This window comes from Aphelocoma coerulescens, chromosome 4, assembly GCF_041296385.1.
Source record: "Aphelocoma coerulescens isolate FSJ_1873_10779 chromosome 4, UR_Acoe_1.0, whole genome shotgun sequence".
Classification (NCBI taxonomy): domain Eukaryota; kingdom Metazoa; phylum Chordata; class Aves; order Passeriformes; family Corvidae; genus Aphelocoma; species Aphelocoma coerulescens.
Genome location: NC_091017.1, coordinates 34499606 through 34515247, shown reverse-complemented (window position 1 = coordinate 34515247; position 15642 = coordinate 34499606). Strand labels below are relative to the sequence as shown.

The 15642-nt window shown below is 38.6% G+C and overlaps 1 protein-coding gene across 3 annotated transcripts in view; it reads right to left on the bottom strand.

The window, feature by feature from the left end:
- Positions 1-15642, bottom strand: part of LOC138109695 (uncharacterized) — a 59527-nt gene that overhangs the window by 2638 nt on the left and 41247 nt on the right. For 2 of the 3 annotated variants that reach the window (XM_069013553.1, XM_069013554.1), the window contains exons 16-19: positions 11639-11750; positions 6819-6902; positions 5200-5323; positions 157-247 (exon numbers count right to left, since the gene is read on the bottom strand). In XM_069013553.1, coding sequence (XP_068869654.1) covers positions 157-247; positions 5200-5323; positions 6819-6902; positions 11639-11750 — 411 coding nt within the window. Of the gene's footprint in view, positions 1-156; positions 248-5199; positions 5324-6165; positions 6206-6818; positions 6903-11638; positions 11751-15642 lie in introns of those variants that run through there. The other variant, XM_069013555.1, reaches the window with a different exon arrangement.

Genomic DNA, 15642 nt, shown 5'->3' with positions numbered 1-15642 from the left:
TTTTCAAACCTTACAAAATTAAATAGACAATGTTCATTAATAGGAAATTAAGAGGAACTAGAGTCAAACCCAAGAGCTTACAGTTCCAGCCCAAAAGCTGGTTATGAAGAGACCTATAAAAGATGACTACACTAAAATTACTGCTTTGATACATGCCTGTGGGTCACTTCTTAGGGATGCTATGCCACCACCACCAAGGGAATTCTTCAGAACAAAATTTAATCCATGGATTCCTGGCAACTCATATCTGTAAAATAAAACTGCACATTATTTCTCAGGAGATTTTGGAAGGAACACTTGTAGAGAACATCGACCAAAAGCCGGCATGCAAAATTTTTATGCTTCTGATCACATCCCACTGCTGAGTCAAGTCCAAAAGGTAACAAGATTAACACAAGGCCTTACCTGCCTCCTTATTCCTTCCTCTTACTCCAAATTAGCAGTCCTTAACAGTTTTAAAGTTGGACCATAAGGTAACCATTCTCCTCTATTCAAAACTCATCCATTTCTAATAAAGTTGTTTCTAGAGTTCTTTTTTTCTACAAGTTAAAGCCCATATCTGTAAGCCAGAAGTTCAAGATCCAATATGAACTCAGACAACACAAGGGGCAAAATGCAGTATTTTTATTAACTCCTAGTTCTGATACTGTAAAGTACAATCACTTAATTCCTGGAACTCCCTTCTGCTAACAAATGCCACCAGCTCATTGGAAAGCCATCCTCTTGGTTCCTGAGAAATACCTATGAGTCACTACATCACTCTTACGACAAACAGGCAATTTTATGGCAAATTAAAATCAGAGCTACATTTCAACGCTTTCCTGGAGCCATGTACTTTGTTCAGATAAAATTTTATTTTAGTGGGACAGACCTATTTTTCTGTTCCATTGCCACTGTAAGCATTTTTCCATCCTTGCTTTTGACTGGTGCAGTTCCAATTTGGAAACTTCTGGAGCAGTTTGGCAAATGGCTCTCTGGTTTCCTATTGTTTCAAATTCCATATATAGGTCTACAGTATATTTCCATTTGCCTCTCCTTGCAGTTTTTCAATGTTTTGTCATCTTCCTTCTCTTGTTGATTTTCTTTGGTTTTGCTTTCCTCCAATATTTTCGTCATCTGAGGACTTGATAGCTTTGCTTTAATTCCACAGGAAAGGATTTAAATCAGAACATCTTCAAACCATGAGGAACAACAGAGAAAAATTATATCCAATTCTCACTGTCTCCAGATGTTTGATTGCTGCAATTTAAATCATGCTTCCTCCAACACCACTTATTTTTCTTTAGTCACCTATCTGATCTTCATCTCTTTGCGACAGATTCTTCAAATCTTTCCCCTGATATAGCCAGAAATTCTTGCAGTGCTCTTATACTGTTGATTTTGTCACTTTGAGGTTTCTCTCTTTCAGCTCCTTTTGAGCACTGTGAAAACCATGGCTGTGACTGGTGTTCACAGCCCTGTCTGCCCTTTTATCTTGGGGATATGACCCAAGCTTCTCATGGAAGGAGATGATTCTGCTGAGCAGTCTGGCAATCACTTGAGTTCCTGTTGTAAAACGCACGTAGTCATGGAGTGTCCGTGTCTGTCTTCCAGGCTGAAAGTTTTAACTTTAAGTTCCTTCTACTTTTTCATTACCACACTCTAGTATTATTGTTATTAAGAAAAAAATTGGTGTCAGCATTCTGTTGCTCTTCCTTAAAAACTAGTTGACACGCAACATTATCACGCAACCATTAAAGGCAAATCCACTGGGAAGGCATGAAAGTAGATTAATCCACAGTGCTCTACTAGACAACATGAAGATGAAGAATAAAGCAGTTTCTACAACAAGTTACCTACCTAATTACCTAAATTTAATACCATAATCAACTATATAGCACAACTAGATGACCCCAAAAATTTTCTAAAAAACTAAATAAAAATTACCAATCACCACATACCATGGATGCCAGATATCTACCAAAGCACTACACTATAAATTTGACTCTGAAAAAGATGGCAAAGATTCCAGGCAGCAAAGAATTTCACAACTGGCAGATCTTTCCTCAAGAACTAGACTGATGGAATATCGATTCCAGAAGCTAATACCTCATCTCTCAAAAGAGGTGTCATGAAAATCAATCAGGAAAAACAAATCAGGAGAGAAACTGAAGAGCATATAAAAGCAGAAACAAAAGAGTGGAAGAACTTCATTTCACTTTCTGCAGTAATTTTGGCAGAGGAAGTATGTAATAGAAGCAACAGATCTTAATTTGGAACACTACAAAATGGCACATTCATTTTATTTACTTTGAGAAAATATTTGCAGTGGGATACTCTAGCTAAAACTAGGATTACAAAATAACATATAAAGGTCAGAATCTTCACTATTTTAAGACTTGTTTGAAGCATCTGAGCATCCCAAATATTTCCACACAGAAAATAAACTCGCACAATAAAAGGAAGAAAAACCACTATAACCATCATACTAGTCTTAAGCAGCAACAACACATTAACAAAAATGCTGGCAGGCATTTATTTACTCAGCATAATTAAATAATTTAAGTTTAATTAACAGAGATCTAAAAGAAAAAAATTATCTAATTGTACAATTTGATCAAATGTTTTAAGAGCTGCTTTTAAAAAAACACAGAAAACAAATAAACCTTTCAAAGAATACACTATCTCTGACAGGAACCAGTAAAACAAGGAATATTCACTGTTCCAGCTGAATTCCTATGCTTATGCACAATGGGGTGTGTGCTTAACTACTTCCTTTGAAGTGCTGTCCATATTATTCAAAAGTCAGGTTTCCCTGTGAATTTTCCGTTAAAATACATGGAAATAATAATAAACCAAAACTGTTTAATGCATTTAAATCAAGGAAAAGACAGGATTCTTTTCATCAGAGAAAAGCAGGAACCAAGTCCATAGGCTTAAAGAAGTGTTTGCTTATGAGATATACTGCAGAGAGATACTTATTTTTCCTCTCTAAAAAACATATATACAAAAAAGCCATCTAGAAGCTTCAGCATCCAACATTTCTCGTTCTTCTCTTGGTGAAAACATTGCATAGAAGAAATCACCTGTAATTTTTTGTATTTCTGAGCACTGGAATGTTTTCAAAACATTACATATACCATATTTCAGAAGATGAAAACAGCAAAATCTCATAGAATAGTTTTACTATCCTTAAATAACTGTCCTAGTACCACTACACAAAAAGTTTCTTATTCTATATCTTAAGGTACTCAGATCTGTTAATGTACTCTAGCACTCTAGTGTGGGAAGCAATCACCTGGGGATTGAAAGACCATCCTTTGCTATTATTTTACCTGCAGATCTGGAAGTTTAATAGTTTTTGGTGCTCTCTATCAAAATAATCCCACCTTTTCTCTGTTTAGTACACCTATTTAATGCTTCCAGTGAAAAGGCATGAAAGGCACCTGGTTAACAGACTCTGTTCTGTAGTGAGGTAGAGCTGTGGTTGGTATGTTTATAGTAGCAAAACTAATACATAGTTCTTAACTACTCACCATTTAAATAAAGGAAAGGAAGAAAAATTAGACAGCAAGACAGCTCTTTTTTATGACAGTTAAAACTAAAAAATAAACAAGTAATTTAAAAAGAAACTACAGAATCTGAAGCACATGAGCATAATCCTTATAATCCTAAATATTTCCACAAAAGTTTTTATTCTTTTTCCCCAGTAGCTTTCCAATTCACTCACAGAGCTCCATTATCACATCATTAAAGGAAGCCAAAACCACAAACAGATAATCTAATTAATCAAAATAATTTGGCTTCATCCAGACAGAGCAAATTTCAACTTTTATTTATGAACATAAACAGCATTAAGGAGTGGCAATGAACCAATTTCTAGAAGTATAATTAGGAAGCATGACATTTTTTATTTCTTTCCCTCTCTGCTCTGTTTCAGAGGAAATTTAATTACAGTTCTTAGTATCACTATTTATTAGATACATAGATTTGTTAGCACTTACGAAACAGTGGGTGAGATCTGCACTGAGCTGCTTATGAAGACAAAACCAGCACTTACAATTCAAAGATCAGGGGTTAAAATAACTCCAAGCTGTCTCTGAGCTTTGAGCCATACTTTTCTGACTCAAGCTCTTTGAACAAGCAAAAAGACAGCTAACAGTTTATCCACTACCCATGGAAATACATAAAAGATTTTGGCAAAAATCTCTGTATTTGCAGAATAACTGACTTTGTATCAAAACATGTTTTAGAAGATTGTATGGTTTGTGGCAGTATTAAGCTTTTACTTGTTTTCCAAGAGAGAAAAAGGTTTAAAATCTGTTGACTGTTTTACTGGATATCCTTGGGAGAATGAGCTCCATTCATTACCTCATGCTACAAGAGCAGTGTATGTTTCATTCAGTCCCCAGGAAGGGCCCTGAGCATCAGCCATACCACAAAAACAAGAATGTTATGTTTGTTGTCTGGCAGAGGATATTCTTTTTTAGATGAGTATCACATAAATATGTCCTGTTTAGGATGTATTTTCTTTCAGGTTTTAAGATAAATTAGCGATGCTTTTTCTTTAAATTCTGGCTTGGTATATGTGGCACAAAGGTGGGTGAGAGTGGGGTACTAGAGGGAATACTTTCTCTAAAGTGAATGAACTTCATAAATATTAAAATGTTTTGCAGAAACAGGGATAGTATGAGGCCCATTTCTGATGGATCATCAGGCAAGTTTGGGCTCCAGACTACATTGGTTGTGTGAACGTCTTTCAGGTAGTATTTTACAGATTTCTAACTCTCAGTTCAGCACTGGCTCAGGGGCTTGGGGAGTTTCAGCTACTAAGGCTCCTGTAGTTTCCAAATGGTTCAAAACCAGTGGAAAGATAAATTTCTCAAAGGGCATTGGAAGCTATTTCTAGTCGGTAAAGACATTCTGTACTGGAACAAAACAAAGGAACAGCCCCAACACTACTATGCTAATTCTGGGAATTTAAATGCCTTCACTAAACGGATTCACGGCCTTTGTCCAGCTTTGAGAGAGGCCCAAGTTCATGTTCTTTCTCAGTGACTATGCTCAAGTTGTTACTTAAAATGTCAAAGGAAGATACATATAAAAACCCAAAGTCAATACACACAAGTCTGCAATATTTACGTTAACATACTTTAAGATAACTTCTGATGCCATCATGTATCTACCATACAACTGTGGACTGAGCAGCAAGCTACTCACCTTGTTACTAGGTCTTCTTCTGGTTTTTCATGCTCTAATAGGTGTTGAAAGTAATTCTCCAGGGCTTGAGCAGTTAAAGTTTTCTTTAAGTACGGATAGTAGAGGGGATGCCGTGCTATCACACCTGTCAGGCATTAACTGGCATTAGTTGAAATAGGAACTGTTAAAACCAATTTGTATTTATCCTTTCAAAACCAATTTGAGATCCTCCGCTTAACTGAAACTGTACATATGGATCCTCTTTAATGAGCTCCTGAATAAAAAATACAACAGTATGACAGCTCTCCCTCTGTCAGTAGAGACGTAGGGTGGAGCATGACACAAAAGAATGCTAAGTGACCACTAAGTGATCTCTGGATTTTTTCTGGCTGCAAACAGTCCCTGCCACACTGAAAGACACCTAAAGAACAACAACATCACAACAAACAACCCACAGGCAGTTCTCTTTCCTGAAATGGTTTTATCTAAGTCATCATAATTAACCACAATAAGGCCTGATCAGTGACTGATGGCTTGGTCCTTGCCCCACCGCTTGCACGGGATTCTGACGTGTGACAAATCAGTTACATTTTTATTGCTGTAAATATGCTTTATAAGCTTCAGCTAATTTTATGCTGAAGCTGAGGTTCCTGAGCAGGATCAGGAAAAGAGTTTTGTGTCACAGGGACCTTTCTATCTGTGGACTTAAATTAGAGGTCAAGTTTGTTGTTGAAATTGTTGTTCCTTTATATCTGAAGCAGTCTATTAGGTATCCATCATTCATGACTTGGCAGTGCTACACTGCGACAGTGGTCAATCACGGGGAAAGAAAAAGGAAAAAAAAAAAAATCAACATTGCTTCATTCTTCAACCCAAATAAAACCAGTTTCACAAACAAGGACAAGAAAACGATATTCCTAAATACAAATGAACAAAATGAATCAGTTTTAGCATGACAGCTAATAGCAAATCAAATCCCAAACGCACCTTTAATTCATACTGAGCTTTGAACACCACACGCTCTCATCTTCCAACAAGTAAGAGAGCCAATTGTTGCATGCAGAAGTAAGGAATAGAAGGAATTATTAAACAATGCAAGAAGCAGCACAATCAATGCAAAGAGACTGCATACTGAAATATACCATTTGCATTGGCAATATAATAAAAACATTCTTGTACATACGAGAACAACTTTAGTATTTCCCAACACTGTCCATGTTTTAGCCATAGACATGCTACAAAATTAATATATGAAAATATTATACATGATCAGACAACCAAGAAATTATACTACATAACATATACACATGAAGAGTAGCAACTGATGCATAAAAGAAACCTTAAAAAGGCAGTTCTTAACTTTTGGGAGCTCAACTTTCCAACCCTAAACAAAAAAATCTTTCTTTTTAGTATGACATGCTAGTATTTTTTCATAGTACTTCAGATTAAAACAGCTGCTAATCAGAAGACTACAGATATTTCATTTGGAAAATCCATGTTCAATACATACTCGCTTTTGTTTCAGCACAGTTTAAAAAGTAAAAATCAAGTGATGGTTAAAAAATTAAGACTAGCACTTGATATGTAACTCTTACATGAAAATCCTACATCATTTCAGAAAGCAAGAGAAAGAAAAATACCTATGTTTGCAGAATTGCCTTTGTCTCCACTTCTAGTATAGGCAAGATCTTCTAAGCGATAAGTATGTGGACCACTTGGCAGATCTGTACAACATAAAAATGAATTCATTTTAATGGTGCTACAAATAATAGCATATTTTGAAGGAGTAACTGTCAGTTTAAGTGCATGCTTTTTGCATTGTTTGCAGTACTTCTGAAAACGATTCCAATCCGTCTTCTCACAGGAGCACCTAGAGAAAAAGAGGTGAGGCTGGGGGCCAAAATGATGAAGTTTCATCCTGCTTCATCTCCCAAATACTTTTTACTTTTTTACAGCCAAATACTTCAATATGACTATCCATCTTGGTCTTAGCAATGCAGTATCTCTGAAGGAGCCATAGCAGCTGCTTGTCTTTTCTTGCCTAACCAGTGACTTCTGTCCCCTTAACACACAGATCTCTGCTTCCAGTGCAGGTGGAAAATACCTGTAGTTGCTACTGTCCTGATAATTCTGTAACGTCTGTCTAATCTGCTAATGCCTGTAGAAAACAGTAACAATTTAAAATTCCTTTTCAAGACAACACATCTCTCACTTGCATTTGCACTGTTGTAACATTACTTATCCAGCTGTATAGAAGAAACCTAAGATTTCTTTTTCAAGTTACTGTTTTCATAAATACCTCAGTGTTATACAAGAAAATGTATGCTCTATCTAGGAAGCCAATCTCGATTTTTTAACCTGTTGATGTCGGAGTATTGGATGTTCAAGGAACATGGAGGTTGTTGCACTTTGCTAAACAAGTTCATATGAAATATTTTTATCCATCTACATGTCAAAAAGCAAACCCACTCCTGTCCAAATCCAGAAATTCAATATTGTGGGATTCAGAGAGTATATACCTAAGGTTTGATGGTTAAGTTACACAGCACAGACCTCTTGCAATTGTTGATTACTAAGAGTAGTAGGCTGTCACCATCTAGCTCCTGTTCTCTGAAGTGAGAGATGAAGCACCCACTTTGCTACTGAGTTTTTCACTGATCACAGTGTTAACACTGAAACTTGAAGCACAGTCTATATCCAAGCTTTTAGGCAGTGAGAACTGAGTAATTTTCAGTCAGTTTTGCTTGTGATCCAACTTTCCTACAGCCATATCAACTCTCCTGGCCTCCCTGGCTTTTGAATCCCACCATCAATAACAGACTGACTTCCACTCCTAACTCACAGAAAACTTCTCATCCCTCCGTCCTTCTCTCCTCTGTCCCCTTCCTATCTTTTTCTCATCCTCTGGACTCAAGTGGCAGTTCTCCCCCTCTCTCTTCTCCTTGGACACCAGTAAGGGGAATATGTAGAGCAGGGAAGCGACAGCCTTCCTGCTTTGTGACAGCTTCTGGTGCAACTGCTGCTGGTGGCACCCAGAAGAAGCAATTCACAATGTCCCAAATTTAAAAGAATTGAATATACAGGGTCTTGTAAATCAGTTATGCTGGACTAACTTCATGTTGCAAGGCACAATACAATTTGAAAATACATCAGTCCGTCCTTTCTGTACTATTATTGCTTCTGCTGAGAATAGCAAACTATTTGGGACTTTTTTCCTTTTTAAAGTTTTTTTTTAATTTTAGGGAGTAGGAGACCCACTATTAAAGGTATTATGTTCCAAATGCTGGCCAGGGGTATCATTTAGAGCACAGTGCACCTACTGTGCAGGCATGAGTGGATATGTACTCTGTGAACTGCATCAGGTAATCAGGTAAACACAGCCCTAGTGAAATTATTGTTACCTTCAACTCCTTCCTGCCCACAGAAAATTGCTGACACAGACATGAGCCAGGCTGGCATGGGTAAGAGAGAAACTATGTCCAAATCCTACTGGCTGCAGTTTTCACAGACTCTTTCAGAAAGGGAAGCTGAAAGTCTGTGGCAGTGGCAGCTGAACAGATCCCTAAAGCCCATTTGAGTATGGGGTGGGAGATACACTGGATAACAAAAATGCCTTGGTATGACATGACCCATAATTTGTATAGTGTATCTGTAATTGGTTAAGCAGATCAGGCAACACTCACGAGAGGAGCTTTGCTGGCACATGCGAGTGGCAAAAACAAGGAAAACAATAATGAAGAACTAGGGGTTCACCACAGCAACCTCTTCTACTGGCGCAGCTGGATCAGAAAATCTTCCCACAATCTACCAAAAAAACAGCCTATCAGCATTAAACTGCTTTAATTAAGACCTAAAGTTTTATAATATATATTGGGTCACTGTGAAAGATGAGCTGAAAGCGTGATTAGAATTTAGTCTGGCACAATGGCTCCTCACTGGTAGAAAGTCACAGTAGCATGAAATTTTAAGAGGTTAAAGCATACAATGTAAAGAGGTAACACAGGAGGTTTGCTTTGAGCTTGAAGCTCACAATCTTTTGCATGTTCACTTGCAAGCAGAAATGCGCCACAAAATTTGGCAGAGAATATTTAAGGATGTATTTATTTAATCAGGGATTTTTTTTTTTGATTAAACATCTCCATTGAGAGTGGATCTGAAAGTCCAGCTAAAGCTCATTGCTCATTTTGGACAAGACTAACACACTTCATACAATACAGAAATCACATTAATTTTAATAATTTCATTCAATATACAATTCAATATACAAAAGAGAGTGCTTCTTCAAAGGCTGAAATTTGACAATATCTAAATTGCATAAGCTGTAGAAATCTTTTCTCCATCAGACATTTTACACAGTCTCTAACAATCTCCCTTTAAACAAAACTAGTTCAAGTCAGCATTCTGGTATTCTCATTTATTATTACCCTAATTGATTTATCTTTCATGATCTGTTTATCAGTAAATTATTTTCATTTAATAAACATCTTAAACAAATCTACGAAAGAATTCCCTTCAAAGCTAGGGAAAATGGTAAATTCAAATTCCACCCTCCCAGAACCACATCTAGCAGCATATTTCAAATCCATTTTCACATATTTCTCTTATCTATTCAACAACAACTAACAGTCCCTCACACTTGAGATAACCATGAAACTAAGAAAAATACTTTCCTCTTTTCTAAATGCTGACAGAAAATGCTTTAGCAGAAGCTATTCCTTTTACAGTCTAACCCATTTGTCTTTCTCATCCATGCTGTTCTACATTAAGCCACAGAACTAGGTAACTATTCAGTCACATACAGAAAGCGTTTATATTTACAACTAAGGGCAAAAGTTTAGAGATCCCTCTCAGGGGAATCAACCAGAGAAGTTCTGCTGTCTCTCAAAAGTGGGGTTTTGGCTGAAAAAAAGACTGAAGAATTCAGTAGTTAAATGCTGGTGTCAGGCACCTCAGAAAGTTTTCTCAAATTATAAAAAGGCAACAGGGAGTCCAGTAGCTTTTTGCTTCTCCAATATTTAGCACTGTAGTCACCTTGGAAAAAAACCCCAAACCCAGGACCTTTGCTAACCCTTTCATTAAGCAGAACAATGACTTCCTGTCTGTTAACTTGCCCAGTCTGATGGTGCATATACCCCACTGCCCTCCTCCTGAGAACTCCCAGGGATCTGAGAGATGCTGGTGTGACATCAGATTTTCAACAGACATAAGAGTTGAAACCATACTTAAAGAGTTTAACTTGTTGCTGCACAGCACAAATCATTGCATTGAAGAGATGTTTGAACAGATGAGAAAAATGAACACATGCATGGCAATCAAGCATCTACAATCAGTGGCTTTCAAATGGCAATAAACACAGTCATGTACGTATTTAAAATTTCTCCATGTGATACAGAACATTCCCTACTAACTCATACTAGTTGTTACACTATTCTGTTACTAGTTTTGAGAAATACTACTCACCTTTATCTGGAACCCGGAATAAACCTTAACATGTAAGTGCCTTAACAGCATTAATTTTTCAAGTATACACAGACTGAATTACTCTTTCAACATCAGTATTATTTTTAGGAATTTTTCTAACTCATAATTTTTAGGTAAAGTCACCTCATTTAGATTTTCAAATACCTATGCACAGCTTTAAATTAATTCTCTCAGTTCTCTGGTAAGCAGAAATAAGATAATGAAGACTGTTTGGGCCAAAAGGGAATTATGGAGCATGCTATACATTAAGAAACACTGTATATAGTTCAGCCATTAGAAATAAAAATTTTCAGGTGTCCAGCACTTTCAATAATTGCTTGTATGAGCAACTCTGATTTAACACTTCCTTTTCACTGCAGATATCCTGACCTGCTCCATTCAGCTCACTAGTTAGCCCTTCTCAAGGTTCTGCTTTTCTTTCTTAGAGAATTTGGTTAGACAAGTCTAGCAGCAATGCAGGAATTATCATGCTGGATTATTAATCCAGTATGGTTTCTTTTAAAGTCACCAGTTCCAGGTTGATCCCATTCTTGCTAATTTTGTGAAGGCTGCCAGATGGAACCGGAGCAAATTTTAATTATCTAAGTGCTGTAAGTCTGTAAGTCATTCTGTATGTCTGTCCTCTATTCTGAACTCTATTTTGTTGTAAGATAAACCCAACTATTTCCAGAATTCACAAAAATTAAGATTACAGTATACTTTGAAACCACCTTTCAATTTCAAGCCAGCTTTGTATGGTCTTCAGTTGTGTTTAAGGCTTAGGGGTTTTAAACAAAAATTTACTTCCATACTTATTTATAGTCTCAAATACATGTTATACTGCATGACACTAACCACCTTCCAAGAAAAACGTGGGTTTTGCAACAGTCATAAAAATGCATCACATAGAGGCAAAACGTATTTCACAGACAAAATCTAACATGATTTACCAGGATGAAGATAGCAAATTATACATTCACAAATACTAAGATGAACATACCTTTCAATTCACTGCTAATCTTGGGTAGATCAAATGAAACCACCTCATCTGATGTAAACGTGAGATCCTCCTCAAATATCTCAACATGCTGTCCATTTAAAAATAGGTTGATCTGTACAAAGAACACAGATTTTCAAATAGTCAAATCAGAAATCCACTGCAATGTGAATAAATAAAGGATATTCCTAATTAAGTATTGATCTAGTATACTTCCAGTAATAGCTTTACAGATAAGGCTCTGTTGCTCCCTTTTAAAAGGTCAAAATACAGTAACAATTCATTATAAACCTAAAAGAAATCTTTTTTTAGGGAAAAAAAGGCATAAAAACCCCCAAAGCAATGCTCTATCCAGTTTGGTATCTTTTAAAGGAAGACAAATCTCTTTCCATCTCACTCTATATACTGCAATATTATGTGGAATTTTGTGTCACAACTCTTGACAGCAGAATCCCAAAACTTGAATGTTTCCATCTTTTCCATGATGCAATCCCTTTTTCTTCTTAATGTTGCTCTCTGTATTAAAGACAAACGTCTCTCTGCATCCTGTATTCATCTTCAAATGTATTTTGTGAAAGCTGCTAAAAAAATACATCAATACTGGAATTTTGGGGTGGATTGTTGCTCAGTAGCAATACTTAGAGTAGACTCTAAATCAAGGACTTTATAGTTTCCCATTCTCTGCCAGCAAGCAGGTGCACAGGGAGCTGGGAGGGAGCAAGGCCAGGACACCTGACCTGAACTGGCCAGAGAGATATTGCACACCAGAGACCATCATGCCCAGTTATATAAATGGGGAGAGTGGAGAGTTGGCTGGGAGCAGCTGAAAACTGCTGGGGGACAGGCTGGGCACTAGTCAGTGGGTGGAGAGACACCCACAAGTGCATCACTTATCTTTCTTGGGTTTTATTTCCCTCTTTCTTTTTTTGTTACCTCCCTTTTAATAATACCAACAATTACTACTTTGTTTCAATTATTAAAACTGTTCTTATGTCAACTTGTAGGGTTTATTTTTCACCTTTTTTCCAATTCTTCTCCCGTTTACACTGGGGAGGGGGGAGGTGAGAGAATGGCTGAGTGGCACTTAGTTGCCAGCTGGGAATAAACTGTGACAGGCCTTTTTCACGGCCAACATGGGGCTTAATGGGTTGAGGTAACAACAAATCTGATTAGAACATGTTAGAACAAATTTCTTTCAAGCATTCATTGTATTAGTTTAATAGGCGCTGGTCACAATGATTTATTTGCTCTTAAAGTTGATGTGTTTGTTCCTCAAGTTCAATTACATAGTACCTTACTTGCAGTATGTATTCCCTGTTAGGATGTTTATCACCCATGAAAACTGGGCTGAGGTTATCAAGCTGTACTTTGTAACACTGGCTAATGATACAATATAATTGCTGGTTGTGAAACTAATCTGGTATTTGCACCCAGTATTGCTGTCATCCCTGTACTTGAGAGACATCTATCAGAAACTATTGAAAATTATACCTTTTCTCTTTGGAAACTCAGACCATGGAGTGGACATGCTTCCCTTCATCTTCCCCTTATCCTCCAGGCTAATTACAATAGATCTTGAGAATTTTTAATATCCTGGGATGCCCATACTAGCGTGTTCCTATCATTATGTCTTCACAGACTCAATTAGGTTGGTAAAGACCTTCTGAGATAATCGAGTCCAACCTATGACCCAACACCACTTAGCTCAACTAGACCTAAGTGCCACATCCAGTCTTTCCTTAAACACCGCCAGGGATGGTGAAGCCAGGGATGTTACCTCCTCTCAGGAAGTTGTATTGTGTGAAAAGGTCACCCCTGAACCTCCTCTTCCCCAGGCTAAACAACCACAGCTCCCTCAGCTGCTCTTCCTGATACTTGTGCTCCAGACCCTTCACCAGCTTTGTCACCTTCTCTGGACGTGCTCCAGCACCTCAAATGCCTTCCTAAATTGAGGGGCCCAGAACTGAACACAGGACTCGAGATGTGGCCTCACCAGTGCTGAGTACAGGGGGATGATCACTGCCCTGGTCCTGCTGGCCACACTATTGCTGATACAGGCCAGGATGCCACTGGCCTTCTTGACCACCTCGGCACACGCTGGCTTATGTCTTCTGACTATGTTCCAGGCCTTGTTTAAAGTTTAAACAACTATTTAAGACCACTACCCAGAGATCAGCCCTGCAGAGAAAGACTTGGGGGTGGTGGCTGATGAAAAACTCAACATGACCCAACAGTGTACCTTCACAGCCCAGAAAGTCAATCGAATACTGAACTGCATCAAAAGGAGTGTGGCCAGCTGGCTGAAGGAAGTGATTCTCCCCCTCTACTACTCTTGTGAGACTCCACCAGGAGCACTGTGTACAGTGCTGATGTCCCCAAAATAAGAAGGACATGGAACTGCTAGAGGAAGTCCAGAGGAGACCATGAAGTTCGTAAGAGGACTGGAGCACCTCTCCCCTACAGAGACAGACTGAGGGAGTTGGGGCTATTCATCCTGGAGACAAGAAGGTTGTGTGGAGACGTCGTAGCAACCTTCCAGTATCTGAAGAGGTCTACGTGGAAGCCAGAGAGCAACTCTTCATCTAGTGATAGGACAAGGGTAATGGGTTCAAATTGAAAGAGGGGAAATTTAGGTTTGATATTAGGAGAAAGTTCACTGTGAGGATGGTAAGACACTGGAACAACCTGCCCAGGGAAGTTTGTGATGCCCCATCCTTGATGGTGTTCAAAGCCAGGTTGCTTAAGGCCTTGAGCAACCTGGTCTAGTGGGAGGTATCCCTGCCCATGGCAGTAGAGGCTGGGGCTAGATGATCTTTAAGGTCGATTCCAACCCCTTCAGATTTTACATATGAGCTGCCCTGAGGTTGGCATTAAGAGTGGCAGGGTGCGTGGGGAAGTATGGGCAAGTGCCTAGGACTGTGAGCAGCTCGCATTTTGGAACTTCACCCTTGAACAAGTGCAGAATCAAGAAGAACTAGTAAAATATTTGGAAAAAGTATACTGCCACCTTGGCAATCCCAGAGAGACACAAATCACTGCAATGTACTGGCCCAGGCCTACCAAGCTCTGTTTGACACTATTCTTCTCAAGGGGAAAAGAAGATTTCTGGATCCAATGATAAAAGCCCTGCAGCTACTCCAACGCTGGTGACAGGCACTGCAGAGGAATGAGAGCACCTCCTAATTATCAGTCACTCCCATACACAAGAAATGGACACAAAACTCAGCTTGTAAAGGTGGATGCAGCAGGGCCATCACAAGAACAGGAGAAAGAGGCTGTGCAAGATAGGTATGTTTGAATAAGCTGTGGGATTTGCAAAACTATTTCACCTGTTGTCCAGGTCAGCACATAATCACCTGGCTGCTATGATGCTGGGATAATGAGCTAGTGGCCTGTAATTAGACAGCAGGGAAGCCAAGTAGCTAAGATCACTTTCTAGGGAAGGGGCCATTGACAACTGGATTTGAAAAACGGGTCTACGTCCTCAGCCCCTGAAGATGACTCCTGTTAAGCCTGAAGGAAAGGTATCCTTCCAACGAAAATGTTGTATGTTACCCAGAGAAGACCACAATGCAGGGAGGTATCTGGTTCTTGAAGGCATTAGCCATGCTAGAAGTGATTTATTATGACCTGACTAATGTGCAACTACCCACAGATCCAAATGAAGCCCAATTCCTGCGACCCACAGGTCAGCAATTTGTATGCAGCACATCATCACTGTATCCTAACTGATTGGCAGCAATGACCTGGAGAGACAAAGAGGCACCAGCCGTGAATCAAGTGGCTCAACACCTCCAACAATATGAAAACCAAAAAAACTGGTCTTGCTCCCCCATATATATATATATATATGGACCAGTATCTCAGCTTTTAACAGTAAGCCTTGATCCCCTTGATCAAGAGGAAGGATGTAGAAAGTACACACAGCAGGCTACCCTTCAGTTTTACCTGTGGGACCACTGACATGAGGAAGTGGGATTGAAGTGAGTGACATCCATTTCATCTCT